This window comes from Podarcis raffonei, chromosome 2 (assembly GCF_027172205.1).
Source record: "Podarcis raffonei isolate rPodRaf1 chromosome 2, rPodRaf1.pri, whole genome shotgun sequence".
Taxonomy (NCBI): domain Eukaryota; kingdom Metazoa; phylum Chordata; class Lepidosauria; order Squamata; family Lacertidae; genus Podarcis; species Podarcis raffonei.
The window spans coordinates 23,518,063-23,544,395 of NC_070603.1; the positions used below are offsets into that span (position 1 = coordinate 23,518,063).

At 41.5% G+C, this 26,333-nt stretch overlaps 1 protein-coding gene across 2 annotated transcripts in view; it reads right to left on the minus strand.

Moving 5' to 3' along the window:
• Positions 1–26,333, minus strand: part of PITPNC1 (phosphatidylinositol transfer protein cytoplasmic 1) — a 124,591-nt gene that overhangs the window by 18,147 nt on the left and 80,111 nt on the right. For both annotated transcript variants that reach the window (XM_053375339.1, XM_053375340.1), the window contains 2 exons: positions 17,397–17,468; positions 5,737–5,832 (listed from right to left, as the gene is read on the minus strand). In XM_053375339.1, coding sequence (XP_053231314.1) covers positions 5,737–5,832; positions 17,397–17,468 — 168 coding nt within the window. The remainder of the gene's footprint in view (positions 1–5,736; positions 5,833–17,396; positions 17,469–26,333) is intronic.

Below are 26,333 nucleotides of genomic sequence, written 5' to 3' on the forward strand. Positions count from 1 at the left end.
TAAAAAAACAAACAAACCACAGCTGCTCCATTGCCAGAAGTACATACAACTGCCGCAAAAGGAATAAGAAAGAAAACAGAAGTAAGGGGCATGGAAAGAGGAAGTTGGCAAGCAGAAAACAGATCCACCCAGAGAGGAAAAAAATGATGTTAAATGTCCGTTTCCCACACTGCTGTGGTTTCAATGCAACCCCAGAAATGAGATCGAGGTTATGTTATTCTTCATATATCGAACATATACCAAAATCTACATGTTTAGTGTTTAGTTCCCATCACATAATGGTTTTTAGCTTTGTGTAGGACCAGATTATTATTAATAATTGTTATTAAACTGGATGTGTTGGCATGATTTTAAGAGGACGCTTTAGCCATGCTGCTCTATGTTATCAATGTGATGGTTTAATGGTTTTTATTCATCATATAAATGTTTTTATTGCTTTTTATTTTTTTAAACTAGCTTGTAAGGAGTTATACTAAATATAAATACCATATTGGCCTGAATATAAGCCTCACTTTTTCTTCCAAATTCTGACCGTGAAAAGTTAAAGTGCGGCCTAAATTTGTAACCTTACAAAAATTGGCTTTTATAATATCGCTGCTGAAACAGACATATGGTAAAACAGAACGGGTATGAGTGCCTGCAGAATTTTAAGGGAGTGGCTTATATTTGGGTACGGCTTATATTTGGTCCAATACGGTAACAACAACTACTGCTGCTATTAACAGCAAGCTTCATATACTTTTAAAGGTCATGGCCATTACTGATAATCATTTTCAAATTAATTTGTTCACCTGAGTGACCAACAAATTCAAGTTAGTGCTCAAACTTGTTAAATTTGGCAAGACTCAGAGACTGTGACGTTAGCACCACAGAGCTGTGAAGAACTATATTCATTTTCTAGTAAAGGTAAAGGTACCCCTGCCCGTACGGGCCAGTCTTGTCAGACTCTAGGGTTGTGCGCTCATCTCACTCTAGAGGCCGGGAGCCGGCGCCGTCCGCAGACACTTCCGGGTCACGTGGCCAGTGTGACATCGCTGCTCTGGTGAACCTGCACCAGCGCAGCACACAGAACGCCGTTTACCTTCCCGCTATACAGCGGTACCTATTTATCTACTTGCACTTTAAGGGTGCTTTTGAACTGCTAGGTGGGCAGGAGCTGGGACCGAAAGACGGGAGCTCACCCCACCGCGGGGATTCGAACCGCCGACCATGCGATCGGCAAGTCCTAGACACTGTGATTTTACCCACAGCGCCACCCGCGTATTCATTTTCTAGATGGCAATAAAAACAAGAGCTCTTCACACAATTCCCCCATTCCCAGCAAAAACCAACTAGAGCTTAATCTAATGAATAGAAATGTTATTAAGACCAACTTGGTTGTTAAATTGAAATGAGCTTGTATGGATTCTGAACTGAAGGAATATATAATCATACAGTGAAGGAGAATTAGTTTAGGAGGAAATTTCTAGCTTTATTTCCTATAATATTGTGACCCCGGTTTAGAAAATAGCATATATTTAAATTCATCTCTATTCACAACCTGAAATATAGGTTAAGCATAAGCACAAGTTGTCCAAAGTATGTATAATGTCTATTTTTAAATATGGATAATATGCACTGGGTTCAGAGCAAAGTTAGAAATATGGTTTTAATGGGCATCAGCCTTTCATAAAGCAACCTCCTAAAATATAGACTACCAGGACTATTATAGGGAATTGCAGATCTTTGCTTTTGATGTTGCAGGTACTTCTGCAATGATGGTACCAGATAGTTATTTACACTTTTATATTTTCCAAATAAGTGCTCATTGCATCCACAATTATGCCAATCCAAAACATTTTCTTCAGTGTTTTCAGGACATATCTTTTTGAAAATATGATTGAAAATTGGCGCAATCTCTCCCGCCCCTTAAAAAAAGAAGAAGACAATAATTACATTTGGCTTCCTATTTTTCTTTGGACCCAACAGAAAATCAAGCATGGGCAGCAGTACTTCTGCCTTGTTAACCCTCAATACCGAATGTGCTATTTTTAAAGCATTCTGCACTTGGCGTTACAATGTACTGAAAACATGGAGCAATTTATGCCATTTGCTAGCAAAATTATTCTGTCAAAATGAGGTTGCCTCATAAATTAGAGCTGACAGAAGCACCGAGGGGAGGAGAGGGACATTCTAAAGCAAGTTGATAAAAGAGGTCTTATTATGGTGCAAGGGGAACCATTATTTCCTGAACCAGACAGATGCTGGCTGCATCCCTGTGACAGTTAAGCATGAGTGAGCTCCATTGCTCTGAACAGGCATCTGTGCTGGGGCGGAAAGAGCACAAAACTTTTTTTAATTAAAAAAAAGATTCTCTTATTAAAAAGTGAATTTACATTTGCTCTGAAGACTAAAGCAAATAAAACAGCAGGCATCTAAAAATAACCTGCCTCTGTGAGTTCCAGCAGACTTAAGATTTTATTTTTCTTTAATAGCACAGCACCACATCGGCTGCCTGTAAATAGAAAACTGTTTTTAAACAGAAGAGAGTTTCAATAGTTTGGGCTGCATGAGATTGGGGTGGAGGGCAGGTTAGTCAGCAGTTGCTTTTTGGATCCTGGTCACTGACTTTGGGCTGCATCTTATGTTAGACCCATTAGAATGAATGAACCTGACTACCTTCTGTCCATTAATTTCAATATATCTGCTCTGAGTGGAACTTAGTTGGATACAACCCTTTATTTCCAGATCTGTTCTGATTAACATTTTACTATTTGATTATCTTCAGTCTTGAAAAGATTTTTTTGGAAAAATTTAATGTTTATATTAGATACTCTTATTTTAAGTGGATCCTATCTCTGTGAGATATAATTTTACTGCACGATTTCTTCTAATTAGCAGCAATGAGACAATATCTCTTGTCATGCATGTGCCGAGCACGCTTAGCTGATATCTTATAATCTAGATTGAATGAGATACACACTGATTTTGACACATCCTAAAAAAGGTATTTCTTTTTTACAGCCTGATTTATGGCTTATTCAAGAATGAAATATTGGACCATCAGTCTCTTAAGACTTTCCTGGGGGTGGGGGCAGAATGCCCTTTCTTCTCTCTCTCTCTCTGTGTGTGTGTGTTTATCTATATCTATCTATCTAATTACTATTGTTATTTCAGGAACATTGGTATTCTATATATTACTATTTCAAAGGTTCATAGTCCAGAAAGTAAGTGAAGGAGGCCTTTTTCCTCCTGGACCCGTGCCTGCAAATTATGTGTGCCCTTGAACTTAAGGGGCAGATGTTTTGTGGACTGTCCATTTGTAGAGTATATAGAAATAAAATTCACTAAGTTTTCCTTCATAATAATATGCTAATATAATATTAGTGCTGTGGTGCTTAGCTCTACAGCAGAGATGAATGCCTACTGCTCTCTGGTCTCTTTGATTTTGGTGCTGTGGTCCCACAATGCAAAAATATTCAAGGAGGGTACATAGTAGGGTAAGGTAGGGGTGTGGCCTGGGGAGAGGTTATGTGGCTGAGGAGCATGTGCCGCAGAGGAGGAGTTCTGAGGGCCAAATAGAGAGGCTTGGAGTACTGATCTGGGCCCTCTGCTTTAAGTGCTAAAATAAGAGGTGTTAGTGCTAAGCACCAAAGTACTATTGGAGAAAAGCAAATACATTTACTTACTTTGAGCTTCTAGCTATTAATATTTTTATTTATTAAATTTGTATAGTTAACGCATGTTTAAATCACATGAGGGCACTGTTTTGTCTAAGTTAACTCTACCCGTAAAAATCTGAGCCATTTTGTTTCTTCTCTCCCAACATGTTGAGACAAGATGTTTGCTATTCTCTTTCATCCTGCCAATAGAAAGCTTGCATGAATAAAGCCTTTGAACTCCAAAATGATATTTTTGATTTAACTCACCAAAGCTGCAAGCTCTCCTAACAATAACTAAGATCTAAGATAAGCCTCTGGCTGATCTTTAAAAGGCAGCAGGTACAGGATTGTTTCTGACTTTAGTGCTGCAACAGTTCTTTGGCAGTAAATGGGAGCATTTTTATCCACCCTCAAGATTTCTTGTTTGCAACTCTAGCTTGTGTTCAAGGAAAGATGGCAAAGCAATATTCTTCATTTGCAGTCATAGCTTGAGTCACCTGATGTCATGATGTCAGGTGGATGGTCCCACACAGGTCAAAATGGTCCTTCAAGGATAGGTCAGCTCTGTATCCAGCCCTCTAGTTGGTTCCAATTCAATATCTGTGCTTTACAGGGCCAACACAGTACATTTTGCCGCTGTAGGTGACCCGCCCCCCAATGCCCTGTGGATGCACTGTTGCATTCCTTACTCTTAGGCCCAGGGATTTCCAAAGAGACACAGTTGCATGGTGTCTTCTTTCAGACCAAACTCCAACTGGGACTCTCAAATAAGAATGGAGAGAGTTTTTTTTGCCCCCTCCACTGCGGGAGAGGCAACCTCTGGGAAAATGGGCGGGCTTCTGATTCTGTTTCAGAGCTTCAATATTCAAAAAGTATGCCAATACTAGCTATCCAACTGTTAACATTTTAGGGACTGTCTCAAAACACTTCATAAAGGTGTATTCTTCAAGACAGAATCAAGGCTAGGGGCTTTGGTCTTCATGTAGCTTGTCATCTACTCCAACTGGGAATGATAATAATTGCCTTCCAGACTTTTTGCCAAAGATGGAGGATGAGGGCAGCCTTTTCAGCTTATCACCCATGTTGTTTCTGGTCTACAGCCCTTAAAACAGGTCACATATATGGTTTTAGCATAATACCATTGTGTTAATGTATAGAAAGTCAACATAAAATGTTTAGATTTAGCCTTTTGTCAACTCCATAATGACAATAGCAGTTAGGCATAAGATGTATTGGTGCGGTGTAATAAATGTTATTGATGTTGTAAATTTTCATGTAGATAATTGAATAACTTTGCCCATGAGCTATGACAAATAGGGCCTATTTGCTGCCAAGATATATTGGATTTCGTATGCTGCAAAATCGTATCTTGTCACTCAATTTAATAGTGTTTTATTAGAAATATGAAGGCATATTAATTCTATGCAAATTCCCTGGAGTTGTCATTCCCATGCAACAAGAAAAGTATTGAGTAAAGTCAAAACAATACAGTGGTACCTTGGGTTACATACGCTTCAGGTTACATACGCTTCAGGTTACAGACTCCGCTAACCCAGAAATAGTACCTCGGGTTAAGAACTGTGCTTCAGGATGAGAACAGAAATTGCGCGGCGGCGGCGTGGCAGCAGCGGGAAGCCCCATTAGCTAAAGTGGTGCTTCAGATTAAGAAGAGTTTCAGGTTAAGAACGGACCTCTGGAATGAATTAAGTACGTAACCAGAGGTACCACTGTATGCAGCTAAGTCATTCCAGCACATGTTTACGTAAAGCATTTTAACTCAGCTCCTTAGCCAAAAAGGCCCTTGGAGCAGCTTAAGCTTAATATTTAAGACAATCCCTGCTTGCAGACTTATATTATAAAAGTCATGACAAACATAAGGAAAAAGGTGTGAGAAGGGAGGAGGAAAAGAAAGTGAAATGTACTTAATCAGCACTTGGTGGGTGGAAAAATTCTTCTTATCACTTGGTAGGATCAGAAGAGATAACCAAGCTGTAGTTGGTGGAGACTATTTATCCCAGAGCAGTATGGATGTCTGAATGGGCTTTCTGCACAATGCAAATCTACACTGCTCAAGAGCATTAAATCCTTTACCTACCTCTGATTCTTTGTAATAGCGCTCAGGAATTTCGTCGCAGGCAATATCAATAAAGCAGACTTCTCTCTCAAGATCTTTGGCTTCATTATCAAATATCTGCAAGATGTAAAACAAACACGCTTCAGTGTTCTGATGGGCATGTAGTCTAAACTTAATCATGAATGTTATGAACCGGCAACAGCTTGTCTTAAGGAACAAAGGCGCTGGTTCCAAAAACAGCAGAGTATGTTCTTGGCAATATCTCATAGTTACAGGCTGGCACCATGTGCAACGACAAGCAATTTTCTCAAAATATGGAACAAAACTCTGAGACATTTCTTTTCACAACATCAGAAGGCTTTCCAGTTCTTCAGTTTTTATTGTAATAATGATAGAAATGAGCAATATGTTACCAAAAAAAAAAGGTTTTTCAGTTCTTCTTGCAATTGATAGTTTGGAAACATCATACGAGCAGCGTGGCCTAACTGCTCGGAGACACAACAGCTATTTCCCTCTGCCCACAGTAGCTCCCTGTGTCTCCTCTGGTACCTTCCTCCTAACATCTCAGTTGTTGCAAAAATACATAGAAATCCCTATTTTTAAAGCATACTGTTCTTTGCTCAGCACTTTATTAATAAGTTATTAAGAAGTTCTAGGGGCAGTGCTGTTGAGTTTGGCTTCTTTTGGAGGAGGGAAAACTGGAGACTTGACCTGTCGTCATAATATGGCTCATTTGTGAATTTGCTGTACGTATAAATTTATGTGTAGAGTCTCGCTTAAAGCATTCCTACAAGGCCATCAGACTAACTACTACTACTACTACTACTACTACTACTACTACTACTACTAATAATTTATTTATACCCCACCCATCTCGCTGGGTTTCCCCAGCCACTCTGGGCAGCTTCCAGCAGAATATTAGAATACAATGATTCATCAAAGATTAAAAGCTTCCCTAAACAGGGCTGCCCTCAGATGCCATAATAATAATAATAATAATAATAATAATAATAATAATAATAATAATAATATCAGATCATCAGAGAGATGTCCTGTACCACCAAGGTGTTTTTATTCAGCTCACCTCTTGCTTTCTCCATCACACTTGTGATGGTGCACACTGGTCAAAATTTACTCTATCTGTAATGCTGTGTATGAAGTCTGGTTGTGGTTTGTTTCCATAAATGGTAAGTCAAGAACAAACCTTCGTTACCACTTGTCGTTTGTTTGGAGGAAACAAACCATGAGCCTGGTTTTGGATGACATGTCCAGCCAGACTCTGGCTTTCAGCAGGAGCAGGGGAGGAGCATCCCAAAAACTTTTGGAGCAGCATGCACCAGCACACTGCTCATTCACATTAAACAATAGCTGGTTTTAAAACAATGATTTTGTGTGATATGTGAACCAGGCCACACACACACACACACACACACACACACACACACACACTGCCCTTAGCAAAGGGTGGTGACACCACCTCCCTCAAACTATTTGATTCAAAAAGTCACACAGATGTTGCACTACAGGGATGTTCAACAGGTCAATCACGATGTACTGGTCAGTCGTGGGGTGTCCAAAAGCTCAACAACTTTTTGTCAATCCAATGGGTAGATCACTGCCAGTTTTTTTAAAGTGGGAGTAGATCACAGTCTCTTGTAAGCTGGACACCCCTGTTATACTAGAAGAGTAACATGCACTTTGCACAGGCCTGCTTTCCCCATTGCACACAACAATAGCCAGGCTGCAAAGCACTGAGATATGAACCAAGGTTTTGTTGACTTACAGGTCAATGTTTCAGCCCCTATGTTGCCCCTACTCTCCTATCCATTGTTAAATTAAGAGGTTATTTTCCATCTTCCCCAACCTCTTGCAACTGGAACCTAAAATCAGAATGACTCATTATTTGTGTGCCTGAACCTTAATTCATCCATACTTCTTTCTTGCACTGTATCACAGATGGAAGTTTAATCCCTCTAAATTTCTCATTAGTTCAAAAATAAGGAGCCATTAGTGTACAAGATTTATTTCTTTTCAGGGCTAATTCTCCTGGTACTTCCTCTAGCCAAATACCCTAGAATTCTCTTGAAGCCTGCAAGGGAGATAATTTGATTGGTTTTGCAATCAGGCTGTGGATATTTAAGTTGGTGTTTTTTTAAGTGATTAAAGCCGACGGAAAGAAACATAAGGCTCTCAATCTGCATCTCTATATTGGCAAGGAGCAGGAAGCAAATGGCAAGAACATTTTGTGTTCCTAACAATGCAGGGATTGTAGAAAGGCCTAATAAATATTATGATATCAAGAAGAAATTAGGGAGGTTTCAGGTTTTGGAAGCAATATATTATGACCAAACCAAGGATTGTCATGTCAGACCAAAATTCTCATTGAAAGTTTAAACTATGGTTTAAATTAAGAGTGGGGTTCTCCTGCTTTCACGCTAAACAGAGCACACCAGGCCTCTGCATCTGGCCTGAGAGACCATTTTTCCGAAACCATGTCCATTTGCCCCACCCCAATATCATGTGATGTCAGGTGTGGTTCAGTTAGAGACACAGCTCCACAAAATCCTGTTTTGATAATAACCTATGGGAATTTCGTTTAAAGTGGAATCTTAATTATTTTATCTGCTTAATGGCTTAATTCTACAATGAGCCCAAACTTGTTTATCATAAACCCTAATGCCTGCTTCAGACAGTGCTATTTAAGATGATAGTGTGCCTGAATTTTGCTTCCATAGGTCACTGCTGACAAGGACAACTAGCACCAGTTCTAAATACCCAGCCAATTGCAAATACAGTGGTACCTCAGGTTAAGTACTTAATTCGTTCCGGAGGTCCGTTCTTAACCTGAAACTGTTCTTAACCTGAAGCACCACTTTAGCTAATGGGGCCTCCTGCTGCTGCTGCACCACCACTGCACAATTTCTGTTCTCATCCTGAAGCAAACTTCTTAACCTGAAGCACTATTTCTGGCTTAGTGGAGTGTGTAACCTGAAGCGTATGTAACCTGAAGCATATGTAACCCGAGGTACCACTGTACCTCTAGCAAAATTCAGTAAACAGGACAGCAGTGCTTCTAAAAGAAGATAATTTTTTTGTGGAACAGCTCTGATAACATAATGCAAGATGAGTGCTCTTTTACACTTTGTGCCATATTAGCTTGACAGATGGATTCAAAGTACTTTACTGATCGATAGGTACAGTACTAAAAGCAAACGTATTTTGAAGGCAATAATGGAAGAGCTCTCCCTCAGAGGCAGAATCCTGTGAAGGCTGCTATGCTGCTGCTTGAAATGGAATACCTTAAAAGTACTCTATATTTGTCAACGGAAACTGAAAAAATCTTTTCAATGGATGCATGCACATGTCACACCACACCAGCGATGCAAAATCTGTGTTGAATTAAAATTTTCATCCAAACTAACGGTGACCCAGTTTGCATGTAATGCTAAGCCAAATCATGGGCAGCGCAGCTGCACCGGGCACTGCAGCCATGACTTTTGCTCTAGGAATCTGCATGTTTACTTGTTTGTGCAAAGGGTTTACATAGTGTTATGTGCGAACCAGATTACACTATACAGTGGTACCCCAGGTTACAAACGCTTCAGGTTACAAACTCCGCTAACCCAGAAGTAGTACCTCTGGTTGAGAACTTTGCCCCAGGATGAGAATGGAAATTGCGTGCCAGCAGCACAGCGGCAGCAGGCCCCATTAGCGATAGTATGCGTCAGGTTATATAATATAATATATAATAATAATTTATTATTTGTACCCCGCCCATCTGGCTGAGTTTCCCCAGCCACTCTGGGCGGCTTCCAACTGAATATTAAAAACAGTACAGCATCAAACATTTAAAACTTCCCTAAACAGGGCTGCCTTCAGTTGTCTTTTAAAAGTAAAATAGTTGCTTATTGCCTTGACATCCGCTGGGAGGGCGTTCCACAAGGCAGGCGCCACTACTGAGAAGGCCCTCTGCCTGGTTCCCTGTAACCTCACTTCTCGCAGTGAGGGAACCGCCAGAAGGCCCTCGGCGCTGGACCTCAGTGTCCGGGCTGGACGATGGGGGTGGAGACGCTCCTTCAGCTATACAGGACCGAGGCCGTTTAGGGCTTTAACAGTCAGCACCAACTTTGAATTGTGCTCGGAAACGTACTGGGAGCCAATGAAGATCTTTCAGGACTGGTGTTATATGGTCTCGGTGGCCACTCCCAGTCACCAGTCTGGTTAAGAATGGTTTCAGATTAAGAATGGACCTCCGGAACGAATTAAGTTCGTAACCCGAGGTACCACTGTACACAGTTTGTCTGAACTTGGACAACATGCTAGGCTGCAGAACAGAAGCAAAAGCTTCCAAGCCCCTTCTCACGCTACACTGGAAGAGAAAGAAGGAAGAGGGAGGATCACAGTGGCTTGTTCTAGTAATGCCAAATTATAGCTTAGCATTACATCAATTACCATATTTTTCATGCCATAAGATGCACCTGACAATAAGACGCACCTAGTTTTTAGAGGAGGAAAGGGGGAAAGCTCCGGTTTTTTGAGGATCAGCTCACAGTTGTGCAGCTTCTTTTGCAAAGGAGAAAAGCCCCCCTTTTTTGAGGATCAGCTCAAAGTTGTGCAGCTAACTTTGCAAAGGGAAAAATCCTGTTTTTATGGGGTTCAACTTACAGTTCTGCAGCTTCTTTAGGAAAGAAAAGGGAGCTGTTTCTACAGTTTCCAGACAGATAATCTAATCAGCCAGTCACATGTCACTGGGGAAACCAACGGCCTCCGTCTCCAGAACATTCAACAATGGAGGCCTGGGCAAGGGGCTGGAAAGGGAGCCAGTGATCGACCACACATTCGCCCCATAAGACGCACAGACATTTCCCCTTACTTTTTAGGAGGAAAAAAGTACATCTTATGGAGAGAAAAACACGGTACATGAATTTTAAACACTATTAGTAGATATACTATCATGCTGGATGCAAAGGAGTGTTGGGAGGCACCAGCTGGGGAACCCCCAAGAGAAGAAGGCTCAGAGCCAGGGGATTGGGGGTCGGACAACAAGAGTGGTCAGAGGGAGAAGAGGGAGCAGATTGGGAGGAGGAGGTGTTGAAAGATGAAGGGGTAACAGGGTTTAGTGAGCGGGAAGAAATTGCGACAGAGAGCAATCCAGAACCAGAGGCAGCAGCGGAAGTTGGAGAGGAGGGGGGGATCAAGGGACAGAGATGAGGCAGGCTGCTGAAGAAGCCATGGAGTCTCTCCTTCCTGCTGTGACCAGCTCCTCTCCCCTCTGGTCTCCCAGAACCTGCAGAGGTGGGAAGAGGGCGCAGCAAAGACAGATGAGGTAAAGAAATCTCAGGTTGCTTGGGAAGAACCCAGGGAGGAGGAGACTTAGGGAGCTGTGGGAAGGCAGGGAACTCCTTTGGGCAAGACCTGCTGGGAAGAGTTGCTGTGCTCACTAGGCCTGAGCTGTTTTGTTTCTTTGAATAAAGAGTTAACTTCGCTGATACCTAGTGTTATTCCTGTCCTCCCAAATCCCGCCTTGACATTTACTGATATTTATCCACGCTTTTTCACTTACATCTGTGGGGATCACAATCCAGGCTTGTAGCAATCAAAAGTAGGCAATTGGAAACATGATAAAATAGCAAAGCTCTTAACAATGCATCTTAACCACAGACTTTGTCACAATCCTTGTTGTTCAGCACTGAATTTTCACCATAGTGCGACAACATACCAAACAGTGGGAAGAAGTGGGGGGGGGGGGGACAAAAACCCAGCAATTAATAGCAATGTGAAAAACTTTTTGCCTTTGACAAAGTGGGATTTACAAGTGATTCAGGCATAAGCATGAATAATTTACATAACAAATAAATAATTTACATAACAATTTTTTTATTAAAAAAAGTATGTACTAAACTAAACCTTTTAGCTAGCTAACCCAGGCATCTCACTACTAATACAATGCTTAAAGATAAACACTAAAGGCAACTATAAACTGTGCATCGAACTAGAGTCTTTAGAAGTCAAAATATTGTTTGAAATTCTATATGTTCCAAAGAAATATTATTTTAGTTTCTAAGGCGACCCTAAGCACACTTATTTAGGAGCTAGTCTAACTGAACCCAGCAGGACTCATTTCCAAGCAAATGTACACAGGAGAGGTTGTAAGTCTAAGCACTGGTCTCTTCGCAGTTGCTGGCTAACTGGCTGTGATCTTTTCTGAAAACTGCACTATCTAGAATGCAGCCATGGAAATTCACAAGGGCCTTGCTACTGGGCAACCAACCATGCTTAGTAGGAGAACATCAGGAAGGCAGTAATGTTTACATAAGCTTTAAAACTAAAACCTAAGGTTCCCAGAGGTTAGTCTAGTCTTTTTTGAAGCACGTTACTGTATACTCTGTGCATTTGTATACTGTGTGCATTTTAATAAGAGCAATGCATGCAGTGCTAATGCTTTCCCCTCTGCTTTGCAAGAAACAAGAACTAGAGAAATATTATGGCAAGAGGCCAGTAAGCTCCAACTTGTGATTCCAATCTTTGCGAACTGGCATTAACCCTGAACTATTGTTGGCTTGCATTCAGCAATATAGAAGCAGCTGACAATCCCTTGTGTCAGCATTTCCACTGCAAAGCTTCAGCTTTCTGACGTTTCTAACTTGGCCAACTAAATGCAAATTTTGCTTTTTTGAAAAACAACACCACCTAATTTCTTAAATGCCTGTTTCTAGAAAAGATTCAAGGCGTACAAAAAGTGAAAACGAAACAATATAAAACAACAACTTAATGTCATAACTACCTCACCCTGGCAGACAAAACAACAGTGATAAATCAGCTTAAAAGCAGTTATCCCATCCCTGGGAAAATGCCTGAAAAACATGCTGATTTATGCAAATATAGCAGGTTCAGGAATTTGGGTTATTTTGTGGGAACAAGTTATTTCATATGCGAGAAAGCAATGCCTTCTGATAGGAGTCTAACCAACCATTATAATTTGTGTAATCACACTAAATTATCCATTAATACTTTATGGATTTAGAACCCCACTGCACCTGTTTTCTGCAGCAATGAATTTACTTAGCTTGCTTATGAATACACCTCATTGCATATCATTACCCTCAAAATCAAATATACATTTTGCTTCCGTCTAATTACAACATGGTCTATTCATTGAATTTTCTTATATTATATGAAGCTCCACTGGAAATAGTGTTCTGTTATGATGCTATGGGGCTTCATTTAAAGTGGAATCTCAGTTATTCTATCTGCTTAATGGCTGTTTTTACAGTGAGCCCAAACTTGTCTATCATAAAGACTGGTGCATGCTTCAGACCGTGCTGCTTAAAATGATACAATACCTGAATTTCCTAAATCGAGAACAGCCTAAATTCCCTGCATGCCTTGCTGAATTTTTGGCAAAAGTAAATAAGTGGGGAACTATCATTCTGCAATCTGTGCCGAAACTAAACAAACTCTAGTCTCTAATACTCTATGTATCAATATAAAAATACTTTCAACATGGGCAGACATAACTAGAGATGTCTTCTACATTTTTGTTCACTTACTTTTCCAATAATAAAGATGCTCAATTTAGTTTGCACAGTACCATCTTATAATATTCTTCAGCAGTTCCCAAACCTCCCCCACATGAACTACATGAACATGGGGAAACCCAGCCAGATGGGTGGAGTATAAATAATAAATTATTATTATTATTATTATTATTATTATTATTATTATTATTATTATTGACATTGCTGAGGATTTTGGTGGATCAACCTTTTTTCTGCCTGTTGTAGCAATTGTAATGTGCTGGGGCTAGACGCTGTATGACTTTTAAATGTATTTCTATTGCTTCTTTGATTTCTTATATTTTATTGTACTACAACCTGAAAGTCACTGAAGTCAGATTGTAAAGGATCTTCACAGATGTGCTGTAGACCACCTGTATGAAGTGGTCCACAGACCACCGTTTGGAAACTCCTGATATACAGCAACTGAGCCCCATTTCATACATGCATATACATTAATGGAAACAACTCGCAACATAGCACAGGGGAGCTGCAGTTCAGGGCAGGCAGTAAAAAAGGAAAACTTTCTCTGAAACAGGGCACGTGTATGATCAGAAGGTACATTTGCAGCAAAAAAACCATTAACTAAATAAGACAAAGAGCAAAAGCAGTATGTCTTTTATTTTCACACTTCACGTGGCTATGGAATACAGTTTTGTTTAAGAAGGCTTTCCCTGAGGTGTTAGCAAATCCACCTTTCATCATAGTATTAAATTAGGTGGAATTGGAGGAAGGGCTCTTGTTATGGCTATCGGGTGGTTGCTCGAGAGCAATCAGGCAAGATGCCTCCCTGGTCTGTTCTAAAGCTTTACAATGCAGAGCGCCTCTATTCCATGTCTTGCTCATTCACTAGCAGAATCTGAGAGTGGGTGGTCCTTAAACCTTCCCCAGCAGAGCAGTCTCTTCACCCCCAGTCTACGCCTCCCCTTTCTGCGCAAAAGCCTACTGCGCAAGGAAGGCTTGGGTAAAGGGGGGCCTCCCTCCTCCCCGCTTTGCTCAGGCAAGGTGTCCTGGCACCGCCTTGCCTCCTCCGAGCCCTGCATCTCCTCCCCACTAGAGGCATGGCTTCCTTCCTCCGCTGAGGAAGTGCTGCTTCCCACAATCTTTGGGGGCTCTCTGTAATCCATCCGCCTTTCCCCCTGAGCCGATGGCAGTTCCCTGACAGTTCCCTATGTAAGATGGCTATTAATTATGGTCAGTAATTATGAAGGGAAGCCCAGACTCCAAGTTAGCTCTGTCTGATGGGGATAAGATACTGTATCTTAGGGTACCCAACATAATGACCTCTAGATGTCAATGGGCTTTTCTCATCAGCACTAACCAGCATGGCCAGTGGTCAGAGACAATGTGAGTTGTTGCCCATGATGCCTCACTGGAAAACAGCTTTAAAATGTACTGTAAATGACTAGGATGATAGTGTTCCAAACAGTGCTGGCTGAGGTCATGTAGCAAAGCTGGCTAAAAGACTCGTTAAAGAGGTTTTAAAAGGAAAATTAGTTATAGTGTATTTCCTTTGTTAATAAGCACAAGATTTTTATCTTATTAGCAATAATCAGTTCTTTGGAAAGAAACTGTGGGGTGACTCAGGTATGTTTTCCTTGGAACTGTACCTAAACCCTTTCTCCTCATTGCAAAGGATTAGACATTTCTCTGCTGTTATGCTTGACAAATGCTTCCCTAATTTGGCTGCATTTATACTCAGAAACTGTGAGCATAATCTGAAATTAGAAGGATTTTTCCATTTCTGTTTGCTATGGTATCAATGAAAGTTTTGAAGTTTTGAACAACGGCCAGGATGGGTAGCCTTTGGCCCTCCAGATGTTGGACCAAAGTTCCCATAAATTATGCTGTCTAGGGCTGATGGGAGCTGGAGTCTGGCAACATCTGGAGTGACCACAGCTAACCCATTCCTGACAAAGGGTATGCTTATACAGTAATATCATATTTAGACAATACAAGTTCATAAGTGAAAAAGGATTTCTTTATTTTAGGTGAATTCCCCAATTTAGTGAGGCTTAATATGCAAAGACAAAATCCATCTGCTATAATACAGCTGGCTTTAGTATGCTCCGGCTGTTAATTTGTCAAATGCCATTGTCGTTATTCATCTGTACCAAGAATATGTACACTAGAAAATTGCCTCTCGGTTTCCATTTGATTAATGGTCAGTTCTGAAACACTCATTTTAAAAATCTCTCCTATGATGAGGCCAAAGAGTACATTAACATATATTATTTTCATTATCCATAGAGGTTTTATATGTAGCTCCTAATGGATCAGCATTCTGAGTTATGAATCTAAATTCTGTGTGTAGAAGAAAATAATCTGCAATTTTAAAGATGGAAACGGCTTTCGCTAATTGCTTCTAAAAAGAATGGCTTTTAAGAATATTGTTTAGCTTTACTGATGACAAAGCTAAATCTCTCTTAACAAGATGGTTTTCATGGCAGCACCTACTCATGTAGTAATCTAGTTCACCAATTATCTGATATTCATAGAAGCAGCGAAGAGTATTGCCGTACTTTATTGGCTATTGTGGCATGGACTCTGCTGCAAGGATGCTCCTTTCCCAGAGATTGAAAGACAACAAGATACCGTAATTTTCCATCTTTAAGACGCCCCAGTGTTTAAGCTGCCCCCTATTTTTGGGGACTCAGATTTATGAAAATGGGGGGAGGGGAGAGATGTATCCGTGTATAAGACACCCCTTAATTTTTGACATTATTTTTTAGGAGAAAAACCCTAGTCTTATACACGGAAAAATATGGTACCTACTAGGTCGGACTGGCAGATGAAATTATTGGACTATGCAGAGATGGCAAGATTAACCGGGGAAATCGGAAACCAGGAGGATCAAAACTTCAACAAGGAATGGGATAAATAAATAACGCACTTGAAAGACCACTGTAAACACTTGGAACTCTTTGGCAGGCTTTAAATAACTCTTGCAACGACACATAGACTTTGGATACAATGGAGGATGATAAACTAGACAGATTTATAATACGCAGTTAAAAAAAGTTAGTTGAAGAATCCACAGAGGGGAGGAGGGAAGTCTCGAGATTCGGAAGAATCTTGGGTAAAGTTTAATATTTGTGAGAATACTTTTTGTGTGAATGGATCTGTAAAAATCAATAAAAAATATTTCAGAGAGAGAGAGCGCACTTCATCGGATGTCCACAAAAGCCAATGCCACAATAAACATGTTAGTCTTCAAGATGCCATTAGACTTGTTTTTGGCACAATACACCAACACAAGCAATACAACCCCCCAGGCTGCTTTGTACTGGTCCATTTAGCTCAGTTGATCCATTTGGAGCTATATATAAAACCTTCGGCTTCACAGTCCCCAAACCCACCAGACTTAAGAGTCTGAAGTAGAATTTGACAAATAACTTGTCTGAAGAGCACAAATAACCACCAGACTCTGAAGTTTATGCCTCTGAGGATTTGAGAGGGGACCCACACCATCTATAGCTAGTCCTCTGCAGGGTACTCAGCAAAAAGGCACACTGTGAGACTATTCAACAGTGCCAAACCCTGAAGACTCAAGGCAGAGCAGTGTTCCTTCATGTTGGATTCTTTATATTGAATATAAAATTCAATACAATCCATTTATCTACACGATATTTCAGTTGAGTGCCGTAGAAAAGCATTTATCATCTTGTTTAACTACAATAGGTCAATTTATCAACAGCGGCTGCTGGTTGCATTCTATTTGATTAACTCTCCTTGCTGTTTTTCCTAAAGAGGATTCCTTCCCTTTTAAGATCCTGTCACTTCCCTGGACACTCAAGGGTTCCACAAGTCCGAAGGCTAGCATACATCTCAGTAACAGGTACGAGTTTCCTTAGAAAATGCACATCAATAGCCCAACAATGGCACTGTGCGCCATGAACAATGAATGCTCTCTGTTCACATTACCTTCCACCAAACTAAAAATAAGTAGGGAGTGGAAGGAAAGGAGTTGAGAATCTCTACATACAAAACAGAAAGTCTGCTTTTTTGGAGTCAAGTTATATACTGAAAAGCTCAGAAGATCGTAAGGGAGAACCTTGCTGAGCGTGCTAATGAAAGCCTTTACACATAGTACATGTTGGATCTTTAAGAAGAGGTATCACTTACGTTATCATTGCTTCCTTTGTTGTCCTCATATTTTGTCTCTATGTGAATGGAGAATTTAGGTAAAAATGAACACTGCAAAGAAAAGAAAATCAGAATCAGAACTGCAGCCATTTATAACTCACCAGTACATTACAACCTAGCAGTTTTATTTTGCGAATGCCAGAAATGAATTCATAGAATCATAGAATTGTAGAGTTGGAAGGGACCACGAGGGTCATCTAGTCCAACCCCCTGCCATGCAGGAATCTTTTGCCCAATGTGGGGCTCAAACCCATGACCCTGAAATTAAGAGTCTCATGCTCTAACGACTGAGCTAGCCCAGGTCCATTCACTAGTTTCCATCTTGGGCATCAAGAGCTTTTGGACCAACCTGTTCAGAATCCTTTGAAAAAGATGCTTAAAAAAAAAAGGCAGGAAGAAATAGAAAATTTGAAACAGCTCATTTTGAAAAATAAAGCTAGCAATTCTTGCTAAAAACAATAACTAGCAATGGAAAAAATTGGAACTCTTGTCAGATTAACCCACATTTTAGGATCATGAATCAGTCTGAAAATACTTAAGCTTCTGATCTCAGCTTATTTAAGATCAGAAGGTCTCAGGGAACATCTATTCAGAATGTTACACTCTGAAAAGCCTTTCTAACACCTCACATTTTCCCTTTTTAAACACCAATGGTCACCCTCCTTTCTCCGCAATCTTTACTGACTGAGCCTCATCAGCTTTCAACAGCACTGGTCTGAATCTAGATTGCACTACAAGTCACAGAATACGTTTTGAGATTCATCACATGCCCTCAATAATTGACATTGTGCTTCAGCAGAGCCGGGGAACTGTTTATGCATCATGTAGAGAGGTCCATTCATTACAGACAAAGTACATTTTTTTCCTTTTAAGTGAAAGCATATTCACTTATGAGAGAATTAAAATCAGATGCAAGATAATAATAATAATTAATTTTATTTATACCCCGCCCTCCCCGGCCAGAGCTGGGCTCAGGGCAGCTAACACCAGTAAAATTACAATAAAAACAAAATGGGGGGGGGACCAATTTAAAATACAGGTTAAAATACAATTTAAAATGCAGTCTCATTTTAAAAGTAGCCCATAGATCAAAACCATAAGGGGAGGGAAACAGAAGGGTCAGACTGAGTCCAAACCAAAGGCCAGGCGGAACAGCTCTGTCTTGCAGGCCCTGCGGAAAGATGTCAAGTCCCACAGGGCCCTAGTCTCTTGTGACAGAGTGTTCCACCAAGTTGGGGCCAGTACTGAAAAGGCCCTGCCCTAGTTGAGACCAATCTAACCACCTTGTGACTTGGGACCTCCAAAGTGTTGTCATTTGTGGACCTTAAGGTCCTCTGCAGGGCATACCAGGAGAGGTGGTCCTGTAGGTGTGTAGGTCCTAGGCCTCAGGAAATTATGTTTGCAAATGTATTGCATTTTAAGATATCATTCTTTCTCTCTTCCCACCCCACTCAAGCATATATTCCTTCCAGCAGAAATCTGGTAATTTATGTTTACACATGGCACAAACAGGAATACACACGGTGATTTTTCTAATTTCCCATTTCAGCATCTCTAGGGGTTGCCAGATGTTTCTTTAAAAGGAAGAAAATAATCTGAAACCATAAAATCTTAATGGATAGTAAAAGTTTGCAATATTATGTAGGCAACAACTAGCTTTTCAATTGGTCATAAGGCTCCAGTCTACTAAATCATTGAGAAAACTAGATGCAAAAGCAACTGAACACTCAATTCCTTTAAGGCAATTTTTGTTTTGAATTTGCTCCTGCTTCTGAGCTTACTATAATTTGAGCCTCTTGTAACTCAGAATCAACAATCTGTTTCATATGTGGGTGTGCAGAGATTCTTGTGCACAGTTGTGTGTAGTATCTGGCTTTTGCACGTGTGGATCTGTGATTTGGAGAACGCAATATGAATAACAGAGAATTAATGGAGGTACAGGAAGCTTACAGCCCACGATAGACAACATTATGGATGAATCCCTAGCGTTCTCTGAAAATGGAAAGAGCCCTTCTGTTCATGGAAGGCTAGTTAGGATTCAAGCCACTTGATTTTTGTCCTTTTTAAAATTTGCTTCTTGAGTTTTAAAAAATGTATGGCAGTGTATACATGTTCCCTAAAGTTACAGGTCTCATGTTGGAGATTTAAGTGCCGTGAGAGCATATATACTTCAACTCTAGTGGCACATGAATGCAAAGGTATACTACACCTGGATAGCAAATGTCAGTGCCCTGCTTCCCTCCCTATCAGGGACTGGGCAGAGGAGGAATGGTGGAGACCGCCTCCCCAGCCTGATCCTACCAGGGAGGAGGAAAAGGAAGACAGTATAGATTTACAACAGGAGTTTGAGGGAGGTCGCAGCTCAGAGGCAGATGGGAAAGTTGGGAAATCACGGGAGAGCCAAAGCAACACCCAGCTGACACGTTGTCATTAGAAAGCATGCTAGACCCTCCATCTCCCAGAACCCGGCGAGTCTTGAAAGTAGGAGAGCAAAGAGCTCAAAGGCAGAGGGCACGTAGCAGCACCCGTAGAAGTGACGAAGCGGGATAGAAGGGTGTGTGTGTGGAGATTCACTTGGGACAACACCATTATCCAAGAGGTTGAGTTTTATAGCCTCCCTCTGTAAATACTGAATAATAATAAAAGGATGGTAAGAAATCTTCTCTTGTTTTTATACTTTCCTGGGAAATAGCCAGTAGTAGTAGCATCCTGACCTTCCCACCCTGCCCATCCCATAGCTGCCTATCCACACAAAGCTAGGAGAGAAGACCTTTCAGCAATGCATAAGAGAGAACAGGCATTCAGGCAGCAATCTCTGACATGAGGACAGAGGTGTCACAAGAAGACAAGTGTCCATATTTTCACCTGTGCAACAAAGGAGGGTATTACTGCAGAAGAGAACTGGTTTAATTGCCAAAACATAGCAGTATTCCCTGAGTGGAAGGAGAGGAGAAAACAGCATATTGGAAAGGCAGAACCACAGTTGTATTTTTCAATTCACCACAGGCACCTTCTTTAAAAAATAAAATAAAGAATAGAGTCTATTTTTAGTGTGATGATTGATTAGTGTTGTCATAGCAATGAGAAGCAACTGCAAGAACACAGTATAATATAAGTAAGCCAAGACAAGTGCCAAAGAATTAAGGGAACAGAATACAAAACACATGGCATTTTTCAGCCAGCCTATGGGTTGCTGCTATAATAGCAATCTTTCCACTGAAATTGCATGTGAAGTGGATGAAGGGATTACGATGTCCTGAAATAAAAATATTGGAGATTAAACAAGATAATGACGCTTCTCTCCTTTTTTCATCTAACCAGAACCTGTGGTTCACAACCAAGGAAAACAATCTTCCAGTGGGAACCTTTTGCAGAAACTTCAAACAAAAAATTCTCATTGCTTTGTCATTAGAAACATTAATTCTGAATCACTGGAAACTATTTCTGGCCTGTTCAAAGCTGAATCCAGCTCTTTTCCAGAGCAGGAAAGGCACATGCGTATAAAAATAGAGTGGTCAAGATTGATTTCATACTAGCTGTTTTCTCCATAATTGACATAATTAATCGACTCCTTTTTAAATGGAAAACCAAGATCGAGTTGCATTCCAGGGTTTCCTATGTAGTTGTGTGCTTTTTCTCAGCTGATTTGTGGCAGGGATTTTGGTCTTAAAAACCTGTGGCAGCAAATAACTTTTCCAGCTTGGACTGACAGAATAGTACTGACGTTTTTCAGGAACATTGGGTGGAATTCAACATACCGAAAAGTCGTGTATGTGTGCGTGGAAAAAGGTCTCCTCACACAACAGAATTTTCCCTCCCTCTCCTCCCCATGTTTCCTCTAAACCTTTTCTGGATTTCCCTCCAACCCTCCAGAGCTAGGGCCACAAAAGGGGAAGAGACCAGAGGAAAGTCACATTGGTGAGCGAATCTCGCACACACAATTTAGTTGAGAACACACTATGTCCCTTTAATTAATAGCTTTCTGGGTTTTTAAAAGGGGCTTCGGGCCCTGCAATTAGTTGCTTCTTGTTCACTTGTGTGGCACCAATCCTTTAATCCATGAACTACCAGGAGGCATGGCAGGAATTTCAAGCTCGGTTACAAGCACCACATGGCAAACTATGATGATGATGATGTGATCTAGATGAGCCATTCCTGGTCACTGGTAAACTCTCTCAGTCTGGTGACTCTTTAGAGAAGGAAATCATTAGGCTGCCTGTGTCTGTTCCAGGTTGTTCCTCCCCCCAACCTCCCCAATTGCTTCCCTGCTGTCTTGTGCTTCTCATATCTGTCTTCTTGTTGGCTCCCTGGGCTATCTTACCCTATTGTGCTCTTCAGCTATAGGATTTGGTGGTGTCGGCTTTGGTGAGCTGCCTGAGCTACCCAAATTTCATCCTGGCCCAAGTATTTTGCTCATATCAGTTTGTAGTCCCTATATCCCTCAAGGGACTGCCTCTCCCCACATGAACTGACCCAGACCCTGCAATCATAATCTGAGGCCTTCATTGTGTGTCTCCGCCATGAGAGGTCCAGAGGGCGGCAACATGAGAATGAGCCTTTTGTGCGGTGACTCCCCACTTGTGGAATGCTCTCCCTCGGAAGGCTCGCCTGGCGCCTTCGTTACTTATCTTTAGGCGCCAGGCAAAAACATTCCTTTTCTCCCGGGCCTATGGTTAATTTAAAAATCTATATGGCCTTTTGTTTTTGTTTGTTACTATGCTATGTATTTTTTGTGCTTTTATATTGTAGACCGCCCTGTGATCCACGAATGAAGGGCTGTTTGGAATACATAATAATAATAGTCATTAGAACCTAATCTTGCCAGCAGTGATGGATAATTTGATCTCAAATATGGTAAAATATTCAAGGCTTTATGGCTGACCTTAAGAGTTGTGTCATCCAAAATAACTGTTCAACACGATATGCATTTTAATTAAGTTAAATAAAAATCTGCCTAGCGTTCTGCCAACTCACACACTTCTGGAATGCACTTCAAGTACTTTTGTTGACAATGGCACCAAAACACCTTTAGCTGAATGTAAGACAGAGCTGAGTCCTTGAAACCACTGACAGGAGAAGGAGGCTGCAGCTGATGCCGGTTGCTGCTGCTGCCATTCCTGCATCGTTTGCCGCAACTGCCTGCAAGCATGCTGTCAGGGCCTCATATTTATGGATTTAGAAAATTTCTACCCACATATTTCGGCCTCCAAAATGGCACCCAAAGCGGTCTCCGGACTAAACACAGCAATAATGAAATACGTCTGGGTGCGTGGGAAGCAAATGTATCCATTAAATTGCTAAAACAGCAGCACGAAAAGCACATAAAGCAAGTGGGTCAGTTTAAAAATACATCACCATTGAAGGAGGCTAAAGGCGCAGGAGAAAAGAAGAAATCTTTACTGCCTTCCTTAATGAGAAGAAGGGCTGACTAAGGTTATCTCAGGAGAGAGCTTCTCCTTGGAAGTGCAGCTACTGCACACACACCACCAAAGGTGGCAGGACATAAAGTAGAAGCCAGGTGTTAAAGAGGTGAACAAACAGGTTCACGAGAGGAAATGGTTCTTTGGACAACTTGGTGCCAAGCCATTTAGGGTTTTATAGGTGTCCTGAAACAAATAGGAGGCTGGTGCAAATGAAAAGTTCTGATGTGATATGTTCTGAGAACTGAAAACGAGAAGCTAATCTGGCTGGTGTATTTTGCACCAAGTGGAGTTCCAAACCCTCTCCGAAAGCTTATTTATCACCTTTATATCCCAACTTTTTCTCTTAGGGGTACATGATCATGGATGCTTTAGTTGAGATTCCTGCTTTGCAGGGGGGTGGACTAGATGAACCTTGGGTTCCTTCCAACTCTTCAGATTCTATGGTTCACCCTACAATGACTCTGTGGGGTAGGTTAAGAGGCTGTGACTGGCCTAAGGTCACCCAGTGAGCTTCGTGACTGAGTGGGGGATTTGAACCATGATCTCTCGGGTCCTAGTCGGACACTCTAAACTCTACACCACCTGGAGTACTTCTGCTGTGGGGCAGCTATTTAAATTAAGTAGGTAAATGAATAGGGAGAAAGCAAATTGTCACTTAGAGAAGGATCTGAAATATTTTCCTTGAACCTTGAATTTGTTTTGTTCTCGGTTGTTTTATCTGATGGTTTAATGTGCTGTAAACAGCTGTGAGATTTTTTTCCTTTAAAATAAAAAGTGGTATAGAAATAAAACTAAGAACAACAACAACCCTATTTGGAATGTACAGCAGTAGTCCAGTCTGGATGCAGTCAGGGTGCAAATGACAGTGGCCATATCTGCATGGTCTAGGAAAGGGCACACCTTCTGCACAAGCTCAAGCTGAGAAAAGGCATGCCTGGCCACAACTATCACCTTGTCCTCTAGGAGTAAAGTGGTGTCCCAGGAGGGCTTCCAAGCTGCAGACTGGATCCTTCATGGGGAATGCCACCCCATTCAATACTGCCCTCAGCCACTCTCCTACTGATCAAAATCACTCCTGTTTTGTCTAGATGAAGCCTTGCCTCATAAGCCCACATCCATCCCATCATTGCATCCAGACAACAGTTCAGGAGCCCCCAGAGCTTCCTTGGCATTAGAAGAAAAGACTGATATCTATGTTCAGGTTGATAATGCCTAACTCCAGACCTCCCCTGACAATCTCATTAAGATGTCAAACCTCCACGTTGCGCCTTTGACCATGGACCGGACTTGGACCTCGCCTCTCGGGTAATCCACAGGACCAGCACAGCAAGTGAAGAATAGTCTCCAAAGGGTCTTCCTAATTTAAAATTGCAAGTTTCTGGAAATTGAGAGCATCCCAACCTTTGTTGCTGCCATTAATGTTGGCAGAATAGTTACAACAGGTGTAAGTAAATAATTAAAATGCAACTTGGGTAATCCTGAAATGCTCAATGTGGCACAGTAACATAGTTTATCAGGAAGCGCTGTTTCTGAGGAAGGCAATGAAGTGGCTGGTTTCTTTAACAGCAAAGTAAGAAATGAGTAAGCTTTAGCCCTCAGGAAAGCAAGCTAACGTATACCATTTACTGAGAGACGGCCAGCCAAGAGATGCTGAGTTTGATATTTGTCATTGCATATATCTCAGTCTTTTCAACACTGCACTTTAAACTAAGCTTGGAAGCCTCTGGTTGGTGACTGATGGAGTGTGGAATTTATGATACAGCCACTCCAGATGTTTCACAATCAAAGGCAGATGTAATAGACAGGCATTTTTCCATGACGTTCTGAGCCTCTGGATAGAATTCACCAATTAACTACCCACTCAACATTGTGTGCGCCGAATGAAAAATTTCTCACATTTCTGTGGCTCTTACGGCAAAGGATTAATGACGTCACATGGTAGGCCTCTTCCTAGCATTACTGAAGTACCCTAAACAAAAGTTTTGAAGTTACCGTCCATTGCACAGACGACAAAGCCAAGAGAGAGGTCTTTAGCTTGCAAACTAAACAATAGCCAAAACTAGCTAACCCAATTCCTTTTAAACCTTTCTTTTTCATCCCTATCATTATTCATGCTGAGTGAAAGCAAGTCACTGTGCAGAAAATATATTCTGATTACTGCCAAAATCCAATCAATTGCAGATGGTTAATATACAAGATAACACAGTGCACTGTCCTCAATCCTGGGGTGAACCATATGGGCAGGCAGCTGTACTCACCCCCCCCTCCCCGATTTAAAAGACAGTAGGAATAGGCTTACCAACCCAACAAGAATCAGAAAGCAGACCGGAGTCTTGGGAAGGGGAGAGTTATTTGGGCCAAGGGAAACTTGTTTCATGGTTTCCATTTGAATCCCTGGCATTTCCAATTACACCATCTCAGGTAGCAAGATTGGAGAACAATGTTAAGTGTAGCCAATGCTGAGATAGACGGACCAATAGCCTGAGTCACTATAAAGCAGTTAGGTACACTGAAAGTAGTCTAATATTCTTTTGGACATGGAACACTTTTGCTGCTCCTTCTGCCCCTGTCCCCTGAACAGTTTCTGATCAATCAGAGGTGTCCCTTGTCTCAAAGCTAACTATATTATTATTTAGAAGGAAAACCACCATAAAACACTGTACTTTTCGCTGTATAAGACACACCCGACCATAAGACGCACCTAGTTTTAGAGGAGGAAAACAAGAAAAAAAATATTCTGAATCTGCGTAGCGCCTCTCCAGCAAAGCGGGAGGAGAAACGGAAGGGGCTCCATTTCTCCTCCTGCTTCGCTGAAGGGGTGCTGCGCAGCTTTCCCTCTCTTCGCAGCGCCTCTCCAGCGAAGCGAAGTCAGAACAGCAAGAGGGATCGCTGCGAAGCGATCCCTCTTGCTGTTCTGGCTTTTGGGACAACTGCGTCAAGCCTCTTCAGGGCAGGGGGAGCGTTCCTCCCGTTGCCCTGAAGAGGCTTCGTGCAGCTGTTCTGGCTTCAGCGATAGCTGCACAGCCTGCATTTGCTCCATAAGACACACACATTTCCCCTTACTTTTTAGGAGGGGAAAAGTGCGTCTTATAGAGCGAAAAATACGGTACCTCTGGGGTTGAAGGCACAATTATTTCTATAGTCTCCAGCATATATATATCAAGACACTCCAAAGGAAAATAAAAATGGGTGAAGCCCCAAGGCGACATTCATTCCTTCCACCGCACAAATGGGCAATGTTTTGGGGGCTGTGCCAAAATGGCATACTTCTCAGGTGGGGTGTGGCTTGCTATTGTAACAAGGTGGCAGAAGGCCTGCTCTCCCTTCTGTCCAGAGCAAAGTTTGGAAACTTTCATAATGACACAACTATGCAGCTCTCAAGGTGCACTCTCAAAGGACTGTGGTTGCTGTCTTTCCACTTTTTCCCGGAAGGTCTGCCACAGCAGATAAATAAGGAAAACATAAGAGTGAGGACACCTGCAGCTTGTAAGGA